The sequence below is a fragment of the Chionomys nivalis genome, chromosome 17, assembly GCF_950005125.1.
Source record: "Chionomys nivalis chromosome 17, mChiNiv1.1, whole genome shotgun sequence".
Classification (NCBI taxonomy): Eukaryota; Metazoa; Chordata; class Mammalia; order Rodentia; family Cricetidae; genus Chionomys; species Chionomys nivalis.
This window is the reverse complement of record NC_080102.1, coordinates 38,024,330-38,051,964: the sequence shown is the minus strand read 5'-3', so window position 1 is coordinate 38,051,964 and position 27,635 is coordinate 38,024,330. Positions and strand designations below refer to the sequence as shown.

At 54.2% G+C, this 27,635-nt stretch overlaps 2 protein-coding genes across 4 annotated transcripts; both read right to left on the bottom strand.

The window, feature by feature from the left end:
- Window positions 1-1,490: 1,490 nt before the first annotated feature.
- Window positions 1,491-7,960, bottom strand: C1qtnf6 (C1q and TNF related 6). Its single transcript, XM_057792027.1, has 3 exons — window positions 7,701-7,960; window positions 5,329-5,578; window positions 1,491-3,541 (listed from the first exon to the last, which is right to left on the bottom strand). The coding sequence occupies exons 2-3, from the start codon at window positions 5,570-5,572 to the stop codon at window positions 2,997-2,999; spliced, it is 789 nt and encodes a 262-aa protein (XP_057648010.1). The 5' UTR covers window positions 5,573-5,578; window positions 7,701-7,960; the 3' UTR covers window positions 1,491-2,996.
- Window positions 7,961-15,147: 7,187 nt separating this feature from the next.
- On the bottom strand, window positions 15,148-22,880 carry Sstr3 (somatostatin receptor 3). Of its 3 annotated transcripts, none has more exons than XM_057792755.1 (3): window positions 22,027-22,880; window positions 21,662-21,825; window positions 15,148-18,499 (listed from the first exon to the last, which is right to left on the bottom strand). In XM_057792755.1, exon 3 carries the CDS (start codon window positions 18,458-18,460, stop codon window positions 17,180-17,182), a length of 1,281 nt encoding a protein of 426 aa, XP_057648738.1. In that variant the 5' UTR covers window positions 18,461-18,499; window positions 21,662-21,825; window positions 22,027-22,880; the 3' UTR covers window positions 15,148-17,179. The 3 variants fall into 3 exon arrangements, with proteins under 3 accessions (XP_057648738.1, XP_057648740.1, XP_057648739.1); XM_057792757.1 differs by having other exon boundaries at window positions 22,221-22,880; XM_057792756.1 differs by having other exon boundaries at window positions 22,227-22,880.
- Window positions 22,881-27,635: the final 4,755 nt, after the last annotated feature.

Below are 27,635 nucleotides of genomic sequence, written 5' to 3'. Positions count from 1 at the left end.
GAACATTGTTGGAGACAATCTCATGGCCACCTCTGAACCAGGGCTGGGAGGAAGTGGGCATGGTAGTGGGACAGGAGAGTGAGGCAGGGTGCTGCCTGCCTGGAAATGCCTGTGGCTTTGGCTTCAGTAGGCAAGTTCCGCAGGTGCCAGGCACGAAGTTTCCACAGCTGCCGTCAGCTGACCACAAATCCTGCCGACACACAAGGCAGCAGATCCGGGCCTTCTTTGTGTCAAAGCACATTAAACAAGCAAGAGCTTGACCAGAGCACGTTGTGAGGCCAGCTCTTTGCAGATCCCTGGGAAGCATGCAGGTTTCATGGAAAGCCTTCCTTCAGAGCCCTCACGGGTCCCAAGGACACAGAGCCTACTCTGCCACTGAGTGGACTTGGGTTCCAAGCAGGAGCAGATGGTGAACTCTTTGCAGGACGAAGCTTCCACGAGGTGCGCAGAGAGCCACCAAACAGTGATGGTCGTACAGAACAGGGCACAAACTCCTGTCCTTCCATCCACAGCAGCAGACAAGGAGAGGTGAGGCCGGGTCACTTTAACAGTACAGGCAAGGAACTGTGCTAGTCAATATGGCTGCCCCCAAACAGAATATTCTCTATGAGGCAGGATGAGTGTTTTCAGCTGTTTTCTCTATAAGCATGAGACAGAGGTGCGGGACCCCGAGGTCCCTCACATAGGATAGTTACTGTGGTTGGTACGTGGTGAATATCGTGGTGATCTAGAATCACCTAAGGCAAGTGTCTGGGCATGTCCATGAGGTGGTTTCTAAACCAGGCTAGAAGGAGGGATGATGCCCCTCACCTGTGGGTGGCATCACTCCATGATTGGGGTCCAGGATAACGCAAGGTGGGCACCGGGCGCATCTCTCTGCTTCCTGACTGCGGATGCGATGTGACCCGCTGCCTCCCACCCTGGCTGTCCTCTGCCCCCTGTCATCCATGCCACGGCAAACTGTACCCTCCAGCCATAATAAACCCTTTGTTCCTTGAATTGCTTCTGTCACTCTATCAAGGCAGTAGCTAATACAATTGGTTCAGCACTTGGGAGTTCCCGGCTGGAACGTGAGCTTCGGGATGGTCTCTATAGAAACAACCATTGTGCTGCGACTGCTACAAGGAGCCACACTGCAGGTGACCGACAGATGTTGTCCAAGAGGAACATGGCACCTGCCAGGCTACATGCCATCTAAACCATTGTCACCTTCACTTTGCAGGCAGTGAAGTTGAGACTCAGAGATGGGACTTACCCAGACCCTAGCTGACTCTCAGCGGGTCCCCACTAACTCTAGGACCCTGGCTCCAGCTGTGTGAGAGACTAGAGCTGGTATTTCTTTGTAGGCAGAGGACACAGAGAGTGAAGCCCTTAGCAAGGCTTTGTTTCTGTGAAGCGCTCTATCTGCCCCCAGCAGGGCCAGAGTGGCTATCTTCCAAGGCAGGAGAAGGGCATAGGGGAAAAAGTACCAGGCTGAATTGCCAAGAGAATCCAGTAATTTTATTCACACTGGCCAAGCAGGCAAGGACAGTCAGGCTGAGTGTGGTTTTGTCAAACCAGTCTTCACAGCACGTGGCAGGCCTTGCCTTTGCCACCCTGCCATGGCTCCCTTGACTGTAAGCACCAGAGATGCCTGCCCAGGGCCAGTCGTGCCCTGGGTCTGCAGAAGCACCAATGGACGGAGGCCATCTTCCCCTGAGAAGCTTGGGCAGCCTACAGTGGAAGAGGGGAAGGTTAGAGGGGCCACCAGGCCATATGCTCTGGGAAAGGCATGGGGGTCTCGGTGTTCCTGCTTCTCCATGACCTTCCCCAGGGCCTGCCTTGGCAGCATGGCTCAGAGAAGGCCCCCAGATAACCTGAATATCACTGGCTTCAGTCCCTAGACCTGCTTTGGGCTGAAACCTACCACCTCTGTCCTGCCTGACTCCCCATGATGTCTGCTAGGGCAATACAGGCAGGTGAAGTCCTGAAACAGGAGCCACCTCCTGGGTGTCCTTAGCACCCTCATCAGCCCAGTGTGACACTGGGCTTTTGGAGGGGTCAGGAGGTACAGAGAGCACCTAATACGTGGTCTGACCATGGCTAAAGTCCTGGGGAATAAGGTAAGGAGGGAAGGAGTCTTCAAAGATCAGGGAGCAGAATGGGCTCCAATTCACACGTTTTACCCTGGGTGCCTCCAAATTCCTGGGCCTCCCCCTAACCAAGACTATATCTAGGGTTTGCTTCAATGCTGGGCGTCTGGCAAGAAGGTAGAGAATCTAAAAGGGATATCATCCCCACTCCAGCACCTGGGCCACCACAGGAGCAGTGAAGAACGGCCCTTGCTGCCTCAACACCTAGTTTAGAGGAGCACCCAGTAAGTGCTCAAGTCTTTGTACCCACTTGAGCACACCGCAACCTCTGTCCAGGTTCCTGGGCATTTGCCAGGGGAGGGGCAGCACGATTAGCCTAGGTTTTCCTCAGGCCTGGGACCAAGTGAGCAGTCAGCATTTGCTGAATGCATACGTGAACAGTGGCTAGAAAAGAGGCTGGGGGAGGGACAAAAAGGGCAGGGGCAGGGGTTGGGCCCAGGGTGAGAAGAAAACCTGAGGATGCAAGAATACTAGAGTTTTCAGTGCGGGGGAGGGGGCAGGATTCCAGAATGTTTGGGAAGTCCCTAGAATGCTAGGAACGTTTTAGGGAGCCCAATTCCTCAAGCGTCGTCCATAGACCCGCGGCATCAGCATTACCGAGGAAATTGCTAGAAATGCAGAATCCCGGGTCCACCTCCAAATGCCAAGCCAGAATCTACCATACAATAAAGTCCCCGGGGATGAATAGCACGGTGGTGTGTGAGGAGAGTTGCTCTAAGTCTCTGAAAAATGAAGCCAGGAGGGGAGGGGGCAGAGACAGACTGTAAGTGATGCTAATAATCCAGCCCTGGGGGAACCTACAGGACCTGCCCTAGCCACCAGCTCTCCCCCAAGCTGCCCAGCGGCGAAACTGGTCAGGGAAGGTCAGTCCTCCGCCTTGATCAGATGGCCGCTGAAGGTAATGTAGGTGTCCACGTCATCGCTGTAGATGGCGTTCTCCCGCTCCCGCTTGAAGAGCCGCACCCACACGTGGTCACCGGGCTCCAGCGGTAGCATCACACTCTGGCTCTGCATGATGCTGCGCTCGCTGGGCTGTGCATAGAGGATCACAGCCGCCTGCTCGTTGTGGACGATGTGCACATAGGTCTCCTTGTAATTCCAGCTGTGCACGTTGAGGCTGAAGAAGTAGAGGCCGCGCAGGGGGGCCGTAAAGCGGCCAGTGGTCATGTCGAAGTGGCCGTCGGTGTTCACGAAGACCCTGTCAAACAGCAGTGGGAGGAAGTCCTCGCTGCTGTGCAGGGCTGTCTTGCGACCCACAGAGAAAGCCGAGTAGTGCACCTGACACGCGCTGCCAGGGTTGCCTGCCTGCCCCTTGTCGCCTTTGACACCCTGAGAGCCACGGTCCCCTCGGGGACCATCCTTGCCTGGCTTCCCTGGTGTTCCTAAAGGACCTCTGTCCCCTTTGTCACCTGTGAGGACATGAAGGGGAGAAGTTAGGACAGCCACCCTGGCCTATGCTAAGCACTCACTTTTGGAAGTCACTGCTTTTGCCTGGATCCAGAAAAGGACCTGGTGTTTAGTGAGAATCTACTCCTGCTGGGTATTTACCACCCCCTAACATCCCTCTGCAGAAGTGAAAACTGAGGCCATTTCCAAAACCCAGACTGTGTTTTGTCCGGCTCAGCCTGGGTCCTCTTTCTGCCAAGGAGGGCACAGCAGGATTCCAGGAGGCTGCCTGCCAAGACAAGTAGGGAGGTGGGGCAAGGTAAGATACACTTTGCACCTCTAGTTAAGAATAAAACTACCTTTGCCATGGCCTGGGAACTTGGGGGTCTTGAGTGTCTGGGGTATACTTTAAAAGGATAATGTGCACCTCACAGGTGCACAGGAGTCCTCACTTGGCAGGAGAGGGCAGGATATCCCCTCAGAATGGCCCAGTCCATCTCCACCCTCCCTGGCAGTGGTGACCTGGTTACTTTTCCAGCCCTGGCTCCAGGCTGAATCTGAGCATAGACAGGACACCTCCCATCCCACCACAAAACACACCTAGTGTGCACTGAAGAGACCTGGCTCCACATAGTTCCCTGGTGAGGCTGTGGACTTTCTCAGGTTCCCTGGACCAGGGCGGTGGTGAAGCCAATAAAGAGAATAGAGAAAGGAAGGCACAGGTCCTTGAAGGCAGACCAAAGGAAAGGGAGTGGGGGTGTCCATGACTATGGGATGGCACCACAGATGCCACCTCCCAGCAAAAGCACCTCTCTGAGTACAGCGCTTTAGAGTGCCCACTCTGCCCAGCCTAAAGCCAGGGTGGCTGTGAGGAGGGGGCTGTTTTCCTTCTACCCAGATGCTGGCAAGAGGTCAGCCTGACCCACAAGGCTTAGACACGGCTCCAGATGCTACCCAAGCACCCTTGGTGCTACAAGGAACCGTCTTCTTCTGAAACCTGTCCAAGGGCAACGCAGGGCTGAAGATGGACAGTCACAGCAAAGGGTCACCAGGCCTGGGCCCCTCCACCTCCAGAGGCTAAGCTACCTGAAGTTGCACTGAGTAAGGCCATCAGGCAAGGAGACCAGGAAGTGACCTCCCCCAGGTCTAGAATGAGCGGGAGTCTCAGGTGTGGACTGGCTATCAGAGAGGAGTGTCCTGCTCTGTCCCTGACATGGAGGTGACTCCAGAAGACCCCTACTGGACACTACTGCATGTGGGAGGAGCGACCCAGTCACCCCCTCACATTGGGCAGGGGCATGGTTAGCACAGCTGGATGTCAATGGTGTGGCCATGGCCATCATGGGTCCCATCACCTAAGTGGAACTAATTCCCTCACATCTGAGGCTATAAATCAGGGGGTTGCCACCCCCACTTTCAGCCATAGAGCTCCCCTAGGTCTTTACACTTTCACCTCTCTCCTTATCGTGTGCCCCACAGGACACCAATGGGGGCCAGATCCTCTTTCTGCTCAACCCCCTTAGGCTTGCAATTCACCTTCCCAGGAGCCCCATGAACCTGCCCGGCTCGCTCTGCTACCTGTGCCCCACACTTCACCCCAGTACCTCTCTGCTCACATTTTGGATCCCAGGGCCTTTCCCATTGAGTCCTTCACTCTGAACTCAGAACAGCACTTGCACATTCTAGGTGCTATGCATATACAGACCAAAGTCAGGCAGGGCCTGTCCTTCCCTCCTTCCTTCCCTTCCTCCCTCCCTTCTTCCCTCCCTCCCTCCCTATCCCATAACAATTCCGCCAGGCCACGACTCACCCTTCAGGATGGTAATGTTGATATAGGGCCTGACCTCGGGCAGAACATAGGGGAAGTGGGGGGAAGCAGGGCCTTGGACAGGGTCAGCAGAGGACAGCGGTTCCTCAGGGTCACAGCATCGTCGGCAGCCTTTGCTGAGATGGGAGGCCACAGAGTCCCCAAAGGTGGGCTCCTCTGTGGGGACTCCGAACACAAGGGGAAGCAGGAGTACTGCCCAGAAGGAACCCAGGCTGTCTGTCCCCATGGTGACCTGGACAGAGAGACACATTTGACTCAGCGTATCCAGCATGTCAATGCCCAGGGATAACATTATCTCCTGTAGCCAGGGCAGACCCCGTGTTATTAGGGGGAGTAGGTAGGACCTCCTGTAACAGGCAAGTCCGGGGCCACCAGGGGAAGCAAGGCTGAGGGTGCCAGACTGGCCACCGAGCCTCCTGACATCTGTCTATTGTGACCACTGCCACATGGCCTGAGAAGAACGGAGCCCCTATGGAGACCCTCAGAGGGCACACACCAGGCTCCTGGCCTTTACTGGGGCACCAAAGGAGATGCCAAATGTCCATGTGGCTAACTAAGGAGGTGGAGAATGTTTCTTTGCCCCCCTCATCTCTAAAGGCCATGGCTCTCACCACCACCTGCAGGTACCACAGGCAGTGGCTAGAGCTGGGGTTCCTGAGGATCAAGGCATCAGATCCTGCACTCCTCTTCTGTGCAGAAGCAGGAGGCGTCTTGAAGAAGTTGGAAAATGAGACATTCCCTTTGGAACAACACAAAGTTGAGGATATGCAGCTTAGTAGGACTCACAGTTCTGGTACCTTTGTGCCCTCCACAACCCACCTTTAGCCAGGAACTGCCCTGCCCCCTGCTCCTCCCCACAGAGAAAGTTCGGCGTTCAATCATTGGAAGATGGTTGTATCAATCACACAGGCCTACCAATTGGCTTCTAAGGTGGTAAATTGAAATTAAGTGGTGGGGGGGGATCAAAAGCACTGAGGTACAGAATTAGTGACGTTTCATCTTGGGCCTTGAACATGAAGGGGTCCAGAGTTTCCAGAGTGGGGCAGGAAGTAGGCCGGACACTAAAAAAAGAGCCTGGACGGGTGGGCAGGAAGCCCACAGCGGGCTTTGAGGTGGTGACAGCCTCGGGGACTGGCGCCGCCTGATTATCACAGATCAGAAACTGCTATTGAAACCAGACTGGTTTTTACACCTCTGGCGTCTCTTTGTTTATTTCCTTTTTGTTCCCCGTTAACGTTTAGTACAATTCAAAAATATTTTTCTGTGGTTAATACAGGCTGAGAAGGTAAAATGATTCTTCTAGAAAGGTTTGAAGAGGGAGTAGGGGTTAAAGAGACAGAAGCTCTTGGGGCTTCTCCCCAGCAGCCAGGGTGATGACAGGAGACATCTTAGGAGACACCCCAATTCTGGAATGATCCTGTCCACACTTCTGGGTTTTGCTGGTTCTGCTCCACCAGGCAGGCAAACCTCTCAAGAGACCAACCAGCCCTATTTTCCTTAACTCCAGGTTGTAGCACACACACACACACACACACACACACACACACACACACACACACACACGCCTTATTTGGTCCAGAGATGTGTCCCCGCTGTGGGGAACATCTGAATAACACAAACAGTGTGACCAAGGCTTGTGGCTTAGCCCGTCTGGTCTTCACGTTCCCTCATTCGCACGAGATGCCAGCGTGTCTTCCTTGCCAGGCTATGTGGATGACCGACACACAGGGAAGCTGCCTAGCTTGTCATATATTTCATATACTTCCAAGAGTTCATTCCTTCCTCTGCCTGGCAGTGCCTATGACTTGAAAGGCACAGAACTTCTGGGATGTCATCATGGTTTGGAGACATTTCTGTTTCTTATTGGGGAGTCAGAGGCTCAGAGACACAGACCGGGTGCGGGGAGGAGGCTTAGGGACGGAAGCAGGAAGCAACTCTGGCTCCCTGGAAGCAGCACTGGCGGCTCTAACTACAGCTAGGATCCCTAGCTGGCTTCTGGGATGGGGCCAATCAGGACTGTGTTGGGAAGGGAAGCTCACACTAACTGTAGAGCGATCTTGAGGGTCCCCACCATCTCTACTAAAAAGCCAGAGCCTCCTGGAGGTGGCTGAGCTCCCACTAGCATCCTCCAGTAAGTCAGGGCTGAGCTGTGTGGCGAGGGGAGCAGGAGTCACTGCAGGGGGCAGATAAAAGCCAGGAGCAGAGGGGTGGCAGAGAGGAGGAGATCCTCCAAGGAGCTGGCTAGGCCAGAGGAAAGAGCTATGTGCTTGTCAGAAAGAGGGGAACAGAGAAATCTCAGACTCTGACCGCAGCCCCCAGCCCAGACAGAAGCAGAGAGGCTTCCAGCCACTCACCCTGGTCCTGCAGCCTCAAGCTCAACTCACAGACCCCGGGCGGCCTCTGGCTCCTTGGCCCATGTCTGTGATAATAGCTTGTTGCTGGCCCGACCCCCAAGGCCTACGACTGAGCTGGGAGGGTGGAGGGATGGAGGGAAGGAGGAAGGAGCACGCTGAGCTGGCTTCCCATTCCCCACCTCCTGCTCCCGCCCCTCCAGCCTGGGGCTCGGCCTCAGAGATACTGGGAAATGTTTGAACTTCCTTGGGCATCTGTAGCCCAGTCCCAGCCGTGGGACCCTGTTTGAGTCAAAGGCCCTGAGAGTTTAGACTGCACGGACAAGGGCAGGGGCCTAGAAATACTTGGGCGTGGAAATCTTGCGTGCAGCAAGAGAGGGGGCAGGGTTTTCCATTACTCAGGAAAAGGGAGGCAGCACAGGGAACTCCCACAGCCGTAGTCTAGTCGGAGCCCAAGACCTATCTGCCAAGAGCTACAGAGACAGAGAGGGTGGCGTGAGGGCACTAGTGCCCATCCTCCATAGGCATAAATCCTGGTCAGTCTAACACCTAGTAGCCAGCAACAAAGCCAAGCACTGCCTCTCCTACCCTAGGTGGTCTGCCCACGCCCCCAGCCCATAAGCGCTAGACCGAGATGACTTGCTCCTCTCCTCCACCTGGAATCCTGCCTTTATTGAATCAACCTCTGGTCTCCTAAAGCCAGCTGCCTCACAGAAGTAACCCCCAAGAAGCTCATGGGGGTCCTGCCTCAGTTTCCTCCTAGGCAGGCTAGGGGAATTTTAGCAAGGGCCACAGGTCAGAGTCCTAGTCCCAGCTTCCTGGGGCCAGAGCCCCTGTGCAGATGATGTCAAACGTCCCTCACTCTTGGCTACCTTAATATTTTAATTTCATTATTTCCCACCTGAGTTAGGTGTCACCTCTCTCGGGGACCTTGGTCCTCAAAAAGTGTTTAGACCCACGAACACACTTCCCCCCACCCCTCCAGCCCAGGGAGAGCAAGCAAGTTAGCAGCTAGAGGGTCTTGGCAGTGACACTATTCTCCAGATCACTACTTATAAGACAGATTGAGGTCTGGGACTTCCTGGCCCCACTAAAGCCTCCATGCTTTGGGTCCCTGACAGGGGTGTCTCTGGCCCAGGCTTCCTGTGTGTTTAAGCAGACAATCCAACAGCATATCAGGCCTGGAAGGAGTCTCCGAGATGATCTAATCCCATCCCTTAATCAGGGACATCGTGGCCCAGGGAGCTCAAGGCTTTGGTACAAGGTCACATAGCAGAGCTGAGTCCAAGTTGGGAGGATGCCAGACTCTTCTAGGCTGCCCTCCCAAAATGACTCAGAGTCCTTGGGTCCAGTCAGGAGTACCGGGGGTAAGGGGCAGAAGAGAGTAGACAGAGGGATGGTGGCCATATAGGGACCACCACCAGGCCCACACTGGCATGGCCTCTGTGTGGCCTTGCCTGAACAGCATTCCCAGGGCATTGAGCCAGCTCTGCAAAGAGGCTCCCCCTCCAAGCTGCAGCCACCAGAGCAAAGGGCTGAGTCAGCAGCCCTGGGGGTGGGGACAGGACCAGGCAGTCTCAGTTTTCTGGTGTAGAAAGCTGGGAAGAATGGATGAAAGAAAAGATGGATGGAATAGAGAGAAGGGCGGGGGGAGGCCGGGTTCTGTTGGAGGCCAGCTGTGTGCCTAGCACTGGGCACCCCACTATGTTCTGCACCCCACTTATAGGGCAACACTGCTCACTCCACTTTAACAGTTGAGGTGGCTCCAAGCCACTGACATCAGCCATGAGGATGTCCCAGGCAGGTCAGATAGATTTGAGACCGCATTCCAGTCTGGAGTAGACAGACAGACAGACGCTGTTTCATGTCCTTCCTCAAGTTGTGAGACATTGGGTAAGTTTTCTTCCTACTCTGAGTATTTTGTTTTGTTTCTCAAGACAGGATTTCACTGTGTAGCCTAGGCTGGCCTCAAACTCACAGAGATCCGCCTGACTCTGCCTCCTGAGTGCTGGGGTTAAAGGCGTGCGCCACCACCACCTGGCACTTGTCTGAGTCTTAATGATACTGGGCCAGACAATTTTGACTCCAGGATTGTATGAGTGTCTGGGAATAGTCAAAGGGTGTTTCCTCCTGGTTACTTTGGTTAAGCCCTGTATGCTGAGGCACGCACTCACTTTTCTGAGCACAATTGCCAGTAGGTGCCCCCAGGGCCGTTGTTGCCCTCCAACCTCTTTCATAAGCCTCTATGAGCAAATGTGTACCAGGTCACCAAGGGCAGAGTCTCACGGTGTGAGTCTGTTTCTCCACTCACTCCCGCCCTTTCTGACTTCCGGGAGCCAGGACGATTTGCTGACTCCAGAAGTCAGGTGTGTGAATGGCAATTCACAGAGTTCAAGGTCACTGCCAAGTTACCGGTTGAACTACTGGAGAGGAGGGCGCCACCTCCTGGGGAGTGCCAGCGTGCGGCCCAGCAGCCAGCACACAGCCAATCCAACCTGGTTGGAGAGCTGAGGTCCTCCAAACCTCAGAAAGTAGGCAGGGCTCCTCTGACATACAGCCCCGTGAGGACAGCTCCAAATTGGCTTTACTGGGTGCCCATCTATTGAGCGACCTGGGTTAAACCCTCCAGGCCCAGCCAAAAGTGGGCAAAAAGATGACTTCAAGATCCCTGGGCCCTCAACAAGGAAGCCAAAACCGGAGAGGAGAGGAGCAGAACCGAAAAGGGCCGACCAGAGCCGAGTCCAGCCGAGCAAAGCAGAGTAGAGCCGAACAAAGTCGATTTTTCCCGAGCCAAAACGAACAGATTCGGGTCCAGCCGGTTGGGATCCGACAAAGGCCGAATAAAGCCGAATCTGGGCGAAGAGAAACGTGAGTGCGCTGAGGTCCAGAGGTGCCCCCTGGCGGACACAGGAACACTGAGTTGATTTGAGCGTGACTCATTGGGAGTCCCGTGATAGTCCTATAAAATGGGATCGTGGGGTGCACTTCAGGAATAAGGAAACTGAGGCTCCCGTCGGGTCCGAGACTGCCTTACAGGTCTCTGAGCTGGGAAGTGAAGGCTCTGGAGTTCCTTTGATGGTGTGTGGCCAAGAACACCCCTGCCACTTAAAACTCACATGTAAATTTGGTTGTGTTTGCCGATTTATTGCAGCCAAAGGCCCACAGAGATCTCCCTTGTGGAGGGCTAGCAGAGTTCAGGTACAACCATGGTCTCACAGATGGAGAAACCAAGCCGGCTTCGGAGGTGTTGACCAAGGGCGGTGGGGCAGCAGTTCCCATGAGCAAATATTGACACATTTCCTGGCCATTAAAGCAGAAAGCTGGACTGAAAAGAGAATGTTCTGTCCCTTCTCTGCAAAGCTTAAAGCACCCTGCCCCCACTCCAGGCCTCAGTTTCCCCACCTGCAGCAAGATAGTAGCAGAGGATGTGGCCAGGATCCCCGGTACCTGGATCCTAAGGAGAATGAGGCATTCCCTGGAGCCAGGGAGAAAGAAAAAGCTGTTTATACGCCTGTACAATTCACCCCAATTCACCCCCATGCTACAGCACTCTGGAGTGCCTGCCCAAGGCTGCAGGGTTTGGGGTGCTGGGCCTCTGGGAAGCAAATGAGGCCCTGGATGGCCTGGGTATCTCCTCTGCTATATACACTTCCCAGGGGCATCGTGTGCCACCAGGCAGCTGGCACAGGTGGTCTCAGAGCACCCCAATCCCCAGTGCGCCACTAGGCAGCTGGCACAGGTGGTCTCAGAGCACCCCAATTCCCAGCATCACTTTTTCCACCCAGCACGGGGGAAGCTGAGGCAGGAAGATGACCCCTGTTCTCAGTCTTCTTTCTGATCGTGACATTGGGCAACAACTGTGACATCCCAGACCTCCAGAGAAGGTCTTGCACACCTGTCCTGTGAGAACACTTCTGGATATGCTTGTGCAGTCCCTGTGAGCACCAGGCATTGACCTAATGCCTAGCTCTGCAAATGTTAACTCTTTAACGACCTAAACCACAAATTACCCCATGAGGAAGAAACTGAGGCAAGGAGAGGTTGGTCTGCTGGCTCAAGGTCAGACAGCTAGTGAATGCGTGAGCAGGGACTTAACCACAGGCAGCCCGAGTCCACACACTGTCACTCTCCTCTGCTGTCCCCTTCTTGGCTCCTAGACAAACCATCTGGCCTCTGGGTTGAGCCTTAAGGGGTTAACAGGGTCCACATACCACATGCTGCATGAAGGATGAGCAGGTTGGTTTGACAGACCTTCTAGGGACCTGGGAGGGAAGAGGCCACTAACACCATAAGGCAAATGGGCAGTGGTCTTAACCAGTACCACAGCTGGGAGCTTCAGGAACAAAAGCTTATCGTGTTGGCAAGGATAATGGTGTGTGCCTGTCATCCCCGCACTTGGAAAACTGAGGTAGGATTGCCATGGGGTCCAGGTCAGACTGCACTACAAAGTGAGACTTTACCTTGAAAAAGAACAAACAAGGGCTGAAGAGATGGCATAGCTGGTAAAGAGCCCGCTTTGCAAGTGTGAGGACCTGAGTTCGGATCCCTGGGGACCTGCATTAAAAAGTAGCTTGTGGTCACATGTACCTTCAGCCCTAGTAAGGGCTCCAGTGAGAGACCCTTTCTCAAAAGACAAACAGGAGCCAGGTGGTGGTGGCGTGCGCCTTTAATCCCAGCACTTGGGAGGCAGAGACAGGTGGATCTCTGTGAGTTCAAGGACAGCCTGGTCTACCAAGCGAGTTCCAGGACAGCCAGGCTGTTACACAGAGAAACCCTGCCCCCCCCACTTAAAAAAAAAGCAGGGAGAAATTGGGGAAGACACCCAACATGGCCTTTGGTCTACACATATGATACATACACGCACACACACACACACAAAAGCATGCACACAACATGGCCTTTGGCCTATACATATGATGCACACACACATATATATGCACATGCGCGTGCGCACAGACACACATACACACACACAGAGAAGCATGCACACAAGTTTATTGTGACCCAGTTCTGGAGTCCAGAAGTCCAGGACCAAGGCATCAGTCTGATACCTCTGCTGTGGACTATGGGTCTGTTCCAAGCCTCCTCCTGGTTTTGGGGAGTTTGGTGGAACTCTCAGTATCCCTTGCCTTAGAGAATTATGCCCCTACTCTTTGCAGTGGCAGGGGGCTGGGTTAAGGCAGAGTCTCACTCTGGAATAAAAACTGACCTTGAGCTTACAGTAATGATCACAGGTGTGTGTTGTCCCACCCCATCACCCTGATGACACCTCGGTGCTATCCTTGTGTGTGTCTGTGTCCAAAGCTCTTTTCCTAGGGACACACCCTCTATTGAGTCCACCCAAGTTGACCGTGACTCCCTCCCCACTTACATCTGCAATGACCTTGCTTCCAGAAGAAAGGAAACAGAGGTTAAGGGGCTGCAAGGGACACAACCCAGCCTCCAACTTCAACAGGAGCCGACTCTCCAGGACACCATGACTTTACCCTCGGCTCAGCATGGGACATCACCTCTACCCTTCCCTCCCCATGACCTCGCTGGCTCAACACACACCAGCCCCTCTGTCTGACACACTCAGGCTCCGGCACCAGCCTCTGTGCCAACCCCCTATGGTCTCCCAGCACACATGTTCTCTCCTTCCCCACCACGCCCAAATGGTAGCATTTTCCCAGGTGGCCACCTGGGAAAGTCTAGATGCAGGAGCCACGCCCATGGACCCCAGCCATCTTCCCTCCATAACAGCCCAGTGGCGGGCTGGCCCTCCGAAAACTCTCTGTTAAGTGAACTATGTCCGAAGAAGTGAAAAAAATGAAAAATGCTACACAGTAGGTTCACAGTGAAGCCTAAGGCCCAGAACACCTAATGTTGGATCTCATTTTATCTGTGCGCGCGTGTGTGTGTGTGTGTGTGTGTGTGTGTACTATGGCACACATGTGGAGGTCTTAGGATGACTTAGAGTCAGTTCCATCCACATGCCTTTGGAGGCCAGAAGAGGGTATCAGATCCCCGGGACTGGTTACAGGTGGTTGTGAGCTGCTGTGGCTTCCAGTCCTCTGGTAAAGAAGCATGTACTCTCCTTAATCTCTGAGTCATCTCTCCAGCCGCTCTCATGCCTTTTAGGTCATGCATCTCCCCCCACCCCACACACAACTTTATGTGAACTCCCCGAGAGCCTGAGGGTTACCAGTAGCAGGAAGAACTGGAGGCTTTGTCAGGACCACACTTTGCTCACCTCTACGAGCCCCCTTACAACACAGCCCCGGGTCCCTCTACTCAAGACTTTTCTTCTGAGGTTTTATGGAGCCCAGATGTCACCTCCCTTTGGGACAGTGGCTTCCATCGCCTTTGGATGAAGGGGGTTTCCCATCAATCCGTAGCCTTGTCCTTTCCAGCTTCAGGCTCTGCCGACTCCAAGCTCTTCTCCCATCAGGCTTTTCCTGATGCAAGTCCCAATCCAGAAGTTGGTGGCCATGGGCTGTTGCCTGGCAACCATCTCTGAGCGACAAGATCAAGGTAAGTCAGCAACTTCCATGGCTGAAGAGGAGGATGGAGGCAGGCTTGACGGTCACTGCCTTTCCTTCTCTGCTCAGAACCAAATCACAGATTCTAGTCCCCAGCCCAAAACAAGCTCCTTTGGTTCCCCTCGCCTGCCCCTGGCACATTTGTTCCCAAACACAGCTCTAAAGCAGACTCCTCATGTGTGACTGTGGCCCCAATGACCCCACTCATGTGTTCATTCCAGAGACTCCTGGGAAGGGCCATAGCTGCCCTGCCAGGCCCTGGAGACAGAGCTGCATCAGCCCAGCCCTGCAAGGTCAAGGTTTTCAGATGCATGCGGACCCATGTGCACGCACTTCAGCATGCCCCAACAGTGGCTCCCAATGTCAGTATGTTCAGAATCGTGGGTGCAGAAGAGAAACCCTGGCCCCTGTGGACACTTCCAAGTAACTCCCAGGCATTGGCTGGTGTTTGTACCTGCATACACCTGCTTGATAGAACACTTGGGACACATGTCCTATTACACACCATGCACTGAAGAAAGCCACACACACACACACACACACACACACACACCACTGCTGCTATCTGGCCTTTCCTTCCATGTGCCCACCCCTCCGACTACCCTACTGGCCAGATTATATTGTCTGTCACACGACTTCATTTCTGGCTGGCTGGAAAGATAGACATTGACCAGTTATCACCCCCATGGCCTGCCTTGTTGATTGGCCCAGGAAGCCATCATGTGACTTAGTTGTAGCCGATCACCTTTCTGCTTTGAGAGTTTGCTGCTTGGAGAAGAAGAGGTGTCTATTGTTTCAGGGGCTGATCTTCAAGGGTATAGGCTCAAACTTTTAAGGCCATCTTATGACCCCTGAGGGACTACGAAACCATATGAAAAGAGCCACACAACTGCACACTCACCCATCAGGGCATACAGTAGAAATGACTCAATCACTATCTTTATTGACGGGTCAGAAGCAGCGGAGGATTTCCCAGTTGACCATCCAGCTCCATCTGCAAGACGCAGCTCCCCTGCCTCATCCAGAAAGGTTGGACTGCTCGCTTCCCATCCTAGCTCCTCCTCAGAGGAACCCCAGGGCTGGGCCTCAGGCTCCACACAGGCCTGAGTTTGCCAACTTCCTCCTCCTGGGGTGGCCTGCGTTCTCTCTGACCCTTGACCTTTGACCTTCTACAACCCAGTTCTCATGAATACCTTCACCCCGGTTGCTGACACAGAGACCACTCACAGAAGGGGCAGAATGTGGGCTGAGTCTGAGCTGAGGGTACCTGTACTTTGTATCCCGTAGGTAGGCCCATTGTGGTGAACAGTAGCCTACCCAGTGTGGTTCAGTTTTCTCCTGGATTCCAACAGACTGGTGGGCTGGGGAACCACATCCACACCGTGGTGAGGACTCTGAGGCCCAGAGAACGAGGGCCAGGCCAAGCGGCTTGAGGTGAATAGAAGATCCAGGTTTCTCAGCTTCTGGATTTGTGGGTTCCCTGAGGACCCTATCTTTGCAGAGTAGGGCGGGGGTTTAGGCAGAAACTCCAGCCTCTCAAGGACCAGCTTGGTTAGGACCAAAAGGGTCATTTCTGGGAGGGTGAGGGTGGTGTCCTGAGGAGTCACGCCCCCTCCCAAGATCAACACTGTGGCCTGTGCCCCTCTCACCAGCACCACAGACCCTTCAGGGGCCCCTTGCTGCAGGTTCTTCCTAACACCAGGGCTGCAAGGGGCGAAGCCTGTTCAAGATCACAGCCCAGTTCTGTTCTCTCCTCTCTCCTCTCCTCTCCTCTCCCCCTCCCCTTCCTACTGTCTCCGCTTCCTCTCCTTCATCTTGACCACCTTCTTCCTATGCCTCTTCCCCTCAGGCAGCCTGCCACCTAGTCTCTGCCCTGGGGACCAGGTATCTGACCTAAGTAGGGTGAGTCAGACTGTGGGTGGCCTAAGCCTGTGCCATGTGTGGTCCCTCCCCCAGAAAAGGAATACAAAATTAGAAGCATCAGTCAGATGCAGGCCCTAGAGGGAACCAAGCAGTGAGAAGAAGCTTGGCTTCTTCTTCTTCTTCTTCTTCTTCTTCTTCTTCTTCTTCTTCTTCTTCTTCTTCTTCTTCTTTCTTCTTCTTCTTTTCTTGGTTTTTTGAGACAGGGTTTTTCTGTAGCTTTGGAGCCTGTCCTGGGACTAGCTCTTATAGACCAGGCTGGCCTCGAACTCACAGAGATCCTCCTGCCTCTGCCTCCCGAGTGCTGGGATTTTAAAGGTGTGTGCCTCCACCGCCCGGCTCATCTGTCTCCTAAAAACTTTTTCTCTCACACTCAGGTGCACAGGAGGCCCAGCACTGAGACACTGGGGTGAGGGCCTGGAGGACATTGGGCTGTCCAGCAGGAGAGGTAGAAGCCTAGGCAGGAACAGAGTGGCCAAGGCCACACAGCAGCATGGGAAGGGCTGACCTGGGTCCTAAGCACATCCATCCTACCATCTTACACTCCTTTGGGCTGCAGTCAAACCCCAGCTTATCCACATCCCCAATTCCTCAAGCCCTGCTCTATCTCCCTAAGGGTCAAGATACAGACTGACCCCCCCCCCCCAAGATACCTTGTTTCTTGGTCAACCTGCTCACAGCATCTTAACTTGGGCTTGGAAGAGTCACCCTAGTAACAACGCCCTCCAGACCCCTCTTATGACAGGGCCCATCCAGGCCTCATTATGCCCATCCCTGAGTCAAAAGTAGGAAGCAAGGCCCAGAGAGGGCAAATGACCTGCTAAAGGACACACAGCAAGTCCTAGAACAGTGGGGCAGAACCCAGGCCTCTGAACATTCCATCACTGGACCCAGCGTCCTCAGCGGCCCAAAGACAGCCAGAAGAGCTGCGCAAATGAAGTCACCTCAGCCTGCTCAGACCACTGCAAGTGGCTGGTACTCATGTCCCTGGGCCAGGCACAGCCTCTGTTCTTCTCAGGCCCTGCTGGTCCTTTGAAGTCCTTACAGGTGGCTCAGGGTGCTAGACCTGTCCCCAACTGTGGCCTCCCGGGGTAGAAGCTGCTGCTCCTTGGCAGCCCCTGTGCTGGGTTCCTGCCCACTGGTGCCAGGCTGTGCAGTCTGACTGCCTTTTCCATTCGTCTCCTTCCTCCTCTGAGCCCTCCGCTCCTCCTCTTCTCTTCTCTCTTCCTCCTCTTCATCCTCCTCCTCCTCAGTCTTCTCTGGAGGGCCAGACCCTGGCTCCTGACTCCGTATGCGGCGGGACGGTCTCAGCAGGACCCTGCGGAAGCCCTGCTTGAAGCGGTAGGAGAGGAAGCCATAGAGGATGGGGTTGGCACAGCTGTTGGCGTAGGGCAGTGCCACCACCAGGAAGTAGAGCCCAAAGAAGGCGGGCTCCTCGGGCAGCGGGCACACCACATTAATGATGTTGAGCAGATAGAAGGGCATCCAGCAGAGGACAAAGAGCGCCACCACGGCCACCACCATGCGTGTGACCCTGCGCTCAGAACGCCGCCGCCGCTGGCATGAAGGTGCCTGAACCCACTGGCAGGATGGTGCCCGCACACGCCGTGTGGTCGACCGCACCTTCACCACGATGAGCAGGTAGCATAAGCAGATGACCAGCAGCGGTCCGAAGAAGCCCAGTGCAGCTGTGTAGATGATGAACGCCGCTCGCCAAGCAGCCGCTGGCTCTGGCCACTGCATGTGGCACGTGCTCATGCCCCGGGGCACTCCTGAGAAGACGACCACGGGCAGCACCACCACGGCTGAGGCCACCCAGACAGCTGCACTGACTGTGCGAGCCACGGGTGCCGTGCGCCAGCGCGCCGAGCGTGTGGGATGCACCACGGCCAGGTAGCGGTCCACGCTCATGACGGTGAGGCAGAAGATGCTGGTGAACTGGTTGATGCCGTCCACGGCCATGACCAGACGGCACATGAGAGAGCCAAAGGGCCAATAGGACAGGGCGTTCTGAGCAGCCAGGAAGGGTAGCCCTAGCATGAAGAGCTCATCAGCCAGCGCCAGGTTGAGGATATAGACACTGGTCACCGAGGGACTGGCTGTGTGTCGCAGTACTACGTAAATCACCAGAGAGTTCCCCAGCAGGCCCACCACACACACCACCAGGTACACCAGAGAGATCAAGATGCCACTGACAGCCAGCCCTGCCAGGCTGGTGCCAGCAGATGCATTGCCCAGAGTAGTGTCCAGCGGCCAGGCAGAGGATGTGTTCCCAGGGTCCAAGGTTATGGGCACCAATGAAGGATAGGCAGCAGTGGCCATGGCCACGGAGAGGCTGATCAGCAATCAACTAGTCCTGGCCTACAGGAGGAAGAACACAACGTCACTGTGCTGAGAACACTTCCTTTGTGCCACTCCACCACTGCTACCTAGAACGTGGAGACCTACTATGTGCCCGCTCAGTGCTCGATGAGCATCTTGTAAACTCTGCAAAGCCCAGTAACGTGAGGGATGCTATTCCAATTTCTCAGATGAGACAAGTCCACCAAACCCCAGATGAAAGTTGGTGTAGGAGTGTCTTTTCTAGCAGAGCCCAGAACTTTCCTCAGTTTCCAATTCCAGACAGGATGGCAATGAGCTGATGGTGTTGCCTCTCCTGGGAGTCAGAGCCCTCAGCACCTCCCTAACTCTGGCCATCACATGGGGTCCCTACCTAAAGCCCTACGTGGGGGGAAGACTGTGAACGTGAGAGTGGGTGCCTGTACCCCTTTTCCTCCCAGACATACAGGTGATGTGAAGTCTGGAAGGCATCTGGACGCTACGTCCCCCAGCTGCAGGGCTGTGGGTACTGGGCTGGGCATGAGGGGGCATCAACTGGCAGAAGTGGGCATTCCCTGGCACTTGGTGAGGTTCTTTTATACCGTCTCTGTGCCTGGACCTTGGGGATTCTGCTGGGCTCCCCTGCTGGACTCCTGCATCACTGAGATTCATCCGACCCTGGACCATTTCCACTGTCCCCCACCTCTCACTCCATCATCTCCTGTACCAGTGAATAAGGCATCGAATGAGTCAGAGGAGCCCAGAGTGGGCAGTCTTGTGAAGGAGTGGGCTGCAGCGTGGGGACTGGGCCTGGTCAGCAGGTTGTTGCTTCCAGAACTCCCGGTAAGAGGCTGAGAGCAGCCGTTGGCCTGACCGCTCATCTCTTTCCAGCCATTGAACCTTTCTGCCTGCCCCTAGCAGCTCCCTTGGATCTTGGACCCTGAGTGTTCCCACCTCCATGATGCAGAGTGGAGTTAAGTGGAAGTCTCTAAGCTAATAAGCTTCCCTTCTCAATTCCGTGTTGACCCACTCTGGGTCTAGACCCCTCCCCTGGAAACTGAGAGTGCTTCAGGTATCCCGGTGAGACTCTGAAAGTGGGAGGTTCCTGGGAAGGGGAAGCACCTAGCTCCCAGCATGCTTCTGAATAGGGAGCATGTGCAGCAGCTCTAAGTGCCAGGTTGTTGATGCCAAGGATGGTAAAAGACCCCTGGCGGAGTGCCTAGGCTCTTCCCTGCTACACTCCAGATTGGCCAGGCCTCCAGCAGCCTCCAAGCTCCAGGCTCAGGGAGCCCCCACTTGGTTCTCAACCTGCTGTACCCTCAGTTCTCTTGAGCTGGGTCTGGTGAATCTGGGCACTAAGCTGTGGGATCCTGTAGGGTCTTCACAGAGCTGGCTCTTCCTTGCTGAACGCTGACCCTAGAAGACTTCAGGAAAAGTTGGAGTCTCAGAAGTGACACAACCCCTGTGTCCAAGCACAAAGCATACCTGCTGTCCTCACCAACAGGAGCTAAGGAAAGTCCCAAGACTCTGGCCATAGCTAGGAAGAAGCATGTATAGAACCTATGACTTGTCATCCCTTTTTACAGGCTGGCAGACTGAGGCCAGGCCAGCACAGTCTCCTACCTCAGTACGTGCTGGCCTCACTATCCTGCCAGCCTAGGCAGAACTTGCCTGACTGATGTCTGTGTTCTTGAACTCGGGGCCATGAGCCTAAAGCCTCAGACCCATAGGAGCCTGGAGATGGGAATTTAAATTCTTGGAACACAGCCACGGCTCTCAGAGTCAGGTTTTCAGGCCTCGTGACTTTTAATCAGAGAATGTCGCAACTCCAGACAGCTGGAGTCAAACCATCCTAGGCCGGGAACTGTGGGTTCTAGGACCTCACATTTCTGCTCCCAGGGTGGAGGTGGGGTGCCCTACGTCACCTGGCCACCCTGCCCACTTGGTTTTCGCAGTGCCTCTCTCTAGCTTTCCCACAGGGTGGCCAATCAAAGACACTCAGGACTGCAGGAGGAAAGAGAGTGCCAGGCACAGCGAAGAGCTGAGAGCCAGGCAAACCTCATTTCCAGGTTTCCGGCACAGATGCCCTCGGGGAAGCCCAGGGTGTGCTCCAAGGATGGCCCATCCAGCCTCACACAGGAACATTCATGAACCCGCAGAAGCACATGCGCACATACCACACAACACACACACACACACACACACAGGAACAACAGCTACCCAGCCAAACCCTCCCCAGACTCGGGGGTGGAGCATCCCTCCTGGTACCTTGGCCTCCCTCCAAGACACCCTCCTTGCTGTCAAAGTTGACAGGCCAGGCAGGTGCCAGAATACAGAAATCGCATCCTTTCACCTGGGAAGACAGACCTGCAATTTCGGTGCCGTCTTTTCTTCAAGGATCTGGGATCCTATGCCTGATCTAATTCTTCCTTGGAAGGGAGGGAGGGACTTTGCCTCTCTGTCTGGTTTATCTTTGGCACAAGCTTGCCTGAAAGCTGGGGGTGGAATCTCCTCAGGGGACTGTTCAGGAGAGGAGAGACCCACAGAGAGGGTGAGAATTGTTCCCAAGCCCCACAGCAACTACGGCGGCCCCTCAGGCATGGAAGACACTCCAGTTGCTCTTATTTCCCTCTCTTTCAACTCCCACCCCCTCCAGAGTGCTTTCACTGAGCACTTAGCCCAGCACCCAGAGCTTGGTAAGTACTAACAGAAACAAGCATGCTAGAAAGTAGACCTCACAAGTGCAAAATGTCCCTGGGCCAAGACTTCAAACTCACATCCTGAGACCCTAGCAGAGCCCAGAAAGGAGGGATGAAGGAAAAATTTGAAGTTCGGAGAGGTTATGTGACTTCCGCAAGGTTACCCAACTGGTGAGTGAGAAATCAGATTCCAATTCTGTCCTTCTACTGAGCCATGCTGGGTGTCCTTAAAGGCCTCCAGCTTAGAGTTGTCAAAAGTCAGTGCAGACTGAGGACCCCTGGCTCTGTCATCTGTCTGCCCTCTGCACCTCTGAAGTTGGGGTTTTGTTAGTCAGCAGTAACTGACATATGCCCTAGGCTTGGGGCCTGGCTCCTGGGAGCAACCCCTAAGGCCCTGAGCTGGAACTTGTCCTCTGCTGCTCTGCTGACGGAAAACTATGTGACCTTGGACAACTCATTTCCTTCTCGTTCTAGTCTCCTCCTACCACAATGGAGTCACGCTTACCCAGTCCCAGGGTGCTGCAAGGGTGAAAGGGGTGTGTCAGATGCTCCGCTCCCAGCATGAAGGGGAGCTCAGGAGCACCATCACGAAGGCCCAGGAGGCTGGACAGCAGGGTGCATCTGGTTTGGTCCAGTTCCGACATTCTGCTGTACGGAGGTTTCAAGGTTCTGGAATGACGGCACAAGATGCTGGGATTAATAACCCTTCCTACCTTACAGCCCACACAGAGTTCATCAAAAGCCTCCCTCACTGCTTCCTAGAACTCTCCACCCCCTGCTAGCCTTAGTCTCAGCCCTAAATTCAACCTGGTCAGAAAAAGGGCTTAGGTATCCCACCCTCCAAGATCCCCGTGAGCCCAGCCTCCTTACCTGCCCACAGGGCAAGAGCTCCCTTTGTAGTCGCCGGGCTGGGTAACATTCTGCAGCCAGGCACTACTAGCGGCTGGTGTCCCACACAGTGCCCACTCCTCCAGCGCTCGTGGACTCGGACCCTTTCTAGGCCCTCAGCGGCCACGTCAGCCCACATTGCCTCTCCCATCTGGTCCCCAGCCCTGACTTCCCACCTTCACCTCGTCCGTCCGTCATCCCCCATCTCCAGGACTCGTGGAGGGTGCAGGACACAGAATGGGGTCTTCTGACAGCACCCAGTCGGGGGTGGCAGGAGTCACTTCCCAAGGTGACAGGAATGTGGAGAGAGCAGAGGACATGAGAAGCCAATAGAAAATAAGGAAAGGGGGGGTGGGTCGGAGGTGGAGAGAGGGAGGCGAGGGAGAGGAGACAGTGTGTGGGTGGAAAGACAGAATGAGGGGGAGTGAGGAGAGATGCTTGGCAAGGAGAAGGGACAGAGGAGAAAGAAGGAGAGGAGAGAATGGACGGATGGAGGAGCAGGGAGAGATGCAGAAAACGGCAGGGACAGAGGGAGGCAGGAGGAAGGAGAAAGAGGGGGTGGTAGGGACAGTGACAGAGAAGGATTGTGCCACAGATGGTGACATGGAGAGCCAGCAGAGGGGGGAGCAGGAGGGTGCAGGAGGGGCGGGGAGGAGGGGCTGAGGGCCGGACAGTAGGTGCCAGACTGAGAGGGGCAGCAGGTTAAGGGCGGAGGCCGGCAGAGGGAGAGGCAGATCCCGTTACCGAGGAGATTTCAGCCACCCACGCTGGCCTTGGCTCCTGCAGGGACTTGGAAAAAAGAGGGGAGCAGCGGAGAGGGGGAGCTGCCTGCCAGAGGCAGGACAGCCCCAGATCCCCAGGATATACTCTGTGAGGGAGGGGGCTGTGCAGCAGATGAGGAGGGAGGAGGCAGGATGGGCACTGAGATGCAGGCTCTGAGCCCACAGCTCTCCTGTTGGGAATCCCAAGAGCAGCGGGACAGGTCCAGGAGAAGGCAGCTAGGGGCTATGGTCCTGGGGTCAGTTGGATCTGGACAGAGGAGCAGAGAGATGGAATAGGAAGAAGGTATTTTGGGCTTTGAGAACCAAGAGGCAAAAGTCAAAGATATACAGTGGGAAAACAAATTTCTGCTCTTTGAACTGATACAATTTGAAATATAACAAGTGCACTTGAAGACAATTGTTCATATCAATAATAGACATATCGCCTAATGAGCTCCCTGGGAGGGGATATCTGACTCTGTCGGAGCATAAAGGTGGTGGTCCCCAGGGTCAGATTGTTCACCTGACTAAGCCATTTGTTCTCGATTGGTGAAGTGGACAGACCCAAGCAGTAAATGGTGGCAATCTGTGGCCACTGTTGCTCTAAAGTGGACACAGGCTCTGAGCAGCTCCAGATATGTCCAGGGTGAGCCTCCCGAAGAAGCTGTCTTTCTCCGCTCACAGTTCCCCATGGCTCTTCAGCGCAGTCACCCACAGCCTACTCCCCCTGTTGCCTGCTAACTACAACGTCCCTTTGGCTCCCTGAACTCTGAGCTTATCAACCTCATTCATTCATTCATTCATTCATTCATTCATTCATCCATCCTCAGACACTGTTGCCTCCAGTCTTGTTCCAGTCTCTAGGAAGGAAAGAGAAGAGGTTAGCCCTAAGCAGACAGTCCACACCCCACCACTAAAGGCTAAATCCAACTTCCCAACCTTGGCTAGAACCAAAAGGAAAAGGGGCAGAGACAGAGCTAGGAACCATGAGGGTGGGTGAGGAGCTGGCATCTCACCAAGCAAGGATCTAGGCAGGGCAGTCACAGTCAAACCTGGGGAACTTATGGTCAGCTTGGGATATGGTCCTCTCAAACCTGATGGGCCAGGAGCTTCTGAGAATGGAAGAGAGGGGCTGTGCCTTGATTGAGATTTTCACACTTCTCTATCTGCTGCCCTGAGCCACATCCATGGCAAGGGTAGGAGCAGGAGGCCAGTCAGAAGCCTCAGTGTCTTCACACAGGCTGTACCTGCAGCTGAAATACTGATTTTACCCCATCCCCATGAGTGGGGAAAAAATGGTCGTTAAGTTAATAGTTCTCATCCAGGACAGGGAGTCTCACTCCCCAGACTTCCAGACTCTGTCCTCATAGCCGTGATATACTTCATGATGACACATCTGAGGATGGGGCATGAATGTTTTCTGTACTGGACTGTCAGTTCCCCCAAGGGACAGTTCTATCCAGGTCCCCAAAGCGGCCCTGGGCTGGCACCAGCCTGACACACAGTAGGTATTCATCCCATGACTAGTGAAAGAGGATGGAAGATGGACGCATGTATGGACACATGAATGAATGGATGCACGCATGCATAAATGGATAGATGATGGTGGATACATGAACGGATGATGGATGGATGGATGGATGGATGGATGGATGGATGGATGGATGATGAATGGATGAATGGATGGATACATGCATGGGTATATGAATGGATAGATGACGGGTGGATACATGAATGGATGATGGATGGATGGATGGATGGATGGATGGATGGACGGACGGATGGATAATGGATGAAGTTCATGGGTGAATGAGGGGGAATAGTGAGTAGCAGAGGGACAAGGGACACCTGTTTTCTGAGTGTACACTGGAAGAATGAGAGGGGGTAAAAGGCATCCTATGCAGCAGAGTGGGGTCAACCCTTCTCTAGGAGACTTCTGCCAGCAAAAGTGACCTGGGGCTCCTATTGAGCCCAGAGAAGGGAAAATACAAGTCAATGCCTAGAGTTCTGGGAGCAGGGGACACTGGGAACCCAGAACACTCCAGAGGGATGGTCCTGCCCTGGGGGATTGAAGTTCTAGAAGCCTGTGACTCCAAGTCCCAAATCCCTGACCCCAGGCTGGACCTGACCTCCAGGGCTGTCAGGGTGTAGAAGCTTCCTGGCTGACTTTCCCAAAGAAAGGACAGCGCCAGGCACCCCCATGTGATTTTGGCCTTGGCAAAAACCATGGTGGTGTCTCCACCCTCACACTAGATGGCTCCCATGGCCAGCAATAGTGCCTCTTCCATCAGACAAGGGAGCCCAGTTCCAGGCTCTTCTCCCTGGGAGTCAGAGAAAACCCTCCTCTCTCCTCCCTGACGGTGCCTAGGCAGGAACTGACCATGGGGCCAGGGAGACACCTAGCTACCAAACAGGCCCGTCTTCTAAAGCATGAGGTGCCTTCTTGGCCCCATTTTCACTTTTTCACTAATGTCCCCTTCTAGGGTGTCTTTGGGTTTGTCACCTGCTGCTGGGTCCTTACTGGCTGTGTGACTGACCATCCCTGAGCCTCCTCCCCAGCTCCTATGTCCACCCCCAAGACTGCAGCAGTTCTTGGGAACCTGTCACTTCTGACTTCTGAGATCCTCCGTGTCAGGGACCTGAGGACTGTGGCACTGGACAGCTGGGTTTCAGTCCCAGCTCTGTCCCTCTTGGAACTTCAGTGTTCTTCTCCAGTAGAGGTCACTGCACCACCCAGCCTCAGGAGATCTGACCATGGTTGGCCGGAGTCTGTCTCTGTGTCTGTCTGTCTGTCTGTCTGTCTGTCTCTCTCTCTCTCACTCACACACACACACACACAAAATCTGTCTCTCCTCTCTCACCTGGCTGACTCTCCAGCATCCCTCTTCACCAGCCTTCGTGGGATTCTAAGCGTGCCAACCCCCCCCCCCCCCCGCCCTGGCTGCTATTTCACATTGACTCTTTTTTTTTAACTAAAGGTACTTGAAAATCAAGAAGGACACCGTGACCTTCCCTTCTCCCTTTGAAAGCAGGGTCTGAAGGCCAGGAGAGGCGCCTCCCAGCACCAGGAGGAGGGTAACCGGCTTGTTACCAGGCACAGCTGGGGAGGGGAGGGTCTACAGAGCTCACCTTCTATTTAACCCTCATCTTCCCACGCCACAGTTACCACACTCTCCACCCAGCCCATGAGCACATGAACTTGAACTTTGTTGCCCGTGGGAGAAGTGAGACAGGGGACGCTCCAATACCGTTGCACATTGGTACCACTCACATGCCTGTCTCCCGTTAATCTGTCGCGTGTCCATTTCATTCTTGACATGGTCGAAGACCCTTAGACAGCAGAGTGACATCAGTCTGCTCAGGAGGAACAGCGAATCTATGAAAGTGCTGAGTCACAGACTGACTCCTCATGGCCACCTGTCACTCACTGAATAAGTCCCTGCCTCCGTGTTTAGTGCTAACCTGCCTCTGCTGACCTGTTCTTCCATTTCACCCCTCCTCTTGTTGCTAGCGCAACTGAACCTCATGAGGGTCCTGGGGCCTTTGCCCAGGCTGCTCCCCATGTCTCCCCTACTCTGAGGCATGCTTCCTCCCCTGGGCCTCCTTTTCATCTGTAATGCAACTATTTTTCATTTCTAATTTGTTCTTGCGTTCTTCAAGCATTATCTGCAAGCATGTTTCTGAATCCTGTTGTGCTAAAAAGGTTTTAAATGACAAGATGTAGCCGCCCTCCAGTGGCCCCCTTACCGCCCCCCAGTCTGTCTCAGAGGCAGCGCTGACATTTAGTTATGTTTAAACACCCACACTTCCTAAGCGTCATTTTACTCTTTCTCCAACACCCCCCCACCAACACACACGTTGTATTTTTGAGTTAGGGTCTTACTATGGAGCCCAGATTAATGCTGCATCCTCCTGCCCCAACCTTCCAAGTTTGGGACTTCTAAGTATGGGTCATCCCACACAACAGAGTTTTTTGTTTGGTTGGTTGGTTTGTTTATTTTTTGAGTCAGGGTTTCTTTGTAGCTTTGGGGCCTGTCCTGGAACTAGCTCTTGTAGACTAGGCTGGCCTTAAACTCACAGTGATCCATCTGCCTCTGCCTCCCAAGTGCTGGGATTAAAAGTGTGCGCCACCACTGCCCAGCTCAGTTTTTTTTTTTTAATGTACTTTATGTGTTTGAGTTTTTGCCTGAAAATGTCTGTGTACCATATGCATGTCTGATGCCAAATGGGGCCAGATGGTTGCTAGCCACCGTGTGTGTGTGTGTGTGTGTGTGTGTGTGTGTGTGTGTGTGTAACTAAACCCCAGTCCTCTGGGAGAGCAACCATTGTTCTTTACAGTTGCGCCATCTCTCCAGCTCCCTACGCAGCAGAGATCTTGATTTCTTTCTCTCGTTCTTGCTTCCCACCCTCTCAGCAATCTTCACTCTTTCACTTGCTTACTTAAAAACAAAACAAAAACAAACCTTACTTTTCAGGGGCTTATTATTTCCACATGACCCTGCAGTGCCCCGAAAGCCATGCAGCAGAAGCCCCAGAATCCAGCTGTAGTGAGAATTTTCTCAGAGATCACCATGTTGTTTTCCTCAGTGCTAGCTGTCCCCTGGGCTGACCCCCTGGGACTGTGTCTTCATCAGAGAATGGGTTGCTTCAGCTTTTCCCCAGGTTTTGTCTGTCTTCTGGAGTCCCAGGCTTTCCCTCTGGTGATCTCTTACTTAGGAGTGTAGCCCCTAGAAGACGCGCCAGCCTGGAACACTTAACACCTTACATTCACAGACAGTCAGGATGGGTGTTGCTTTTGAGGCCTGGCTCATGGATGCCACCTCTGGGTGG

Coding starts and splice junctions, on each gene's coding strand:
- C1qtnf6 (XM_057792027.1), bottom strand. CDS start 5,572: ATGGGGACAGACAGCCTGGGTTCCTTCTGGGCAGTACTCCTGCTTCCC. Junction 3,542..5,328: donor CAACATTACCATCCTGAAGG/GTGAGTCGTGGC, acceptor ATGTCCTCACAG/GTGACAAAGGGGACAGAGGT.
- Sstr3 (XM_057792755.1), bottom strand. CDS start 18,460: ATGGCCACTGCTGCCTATCCTTCATTGGTGCCCATAACCTTGGACCCT.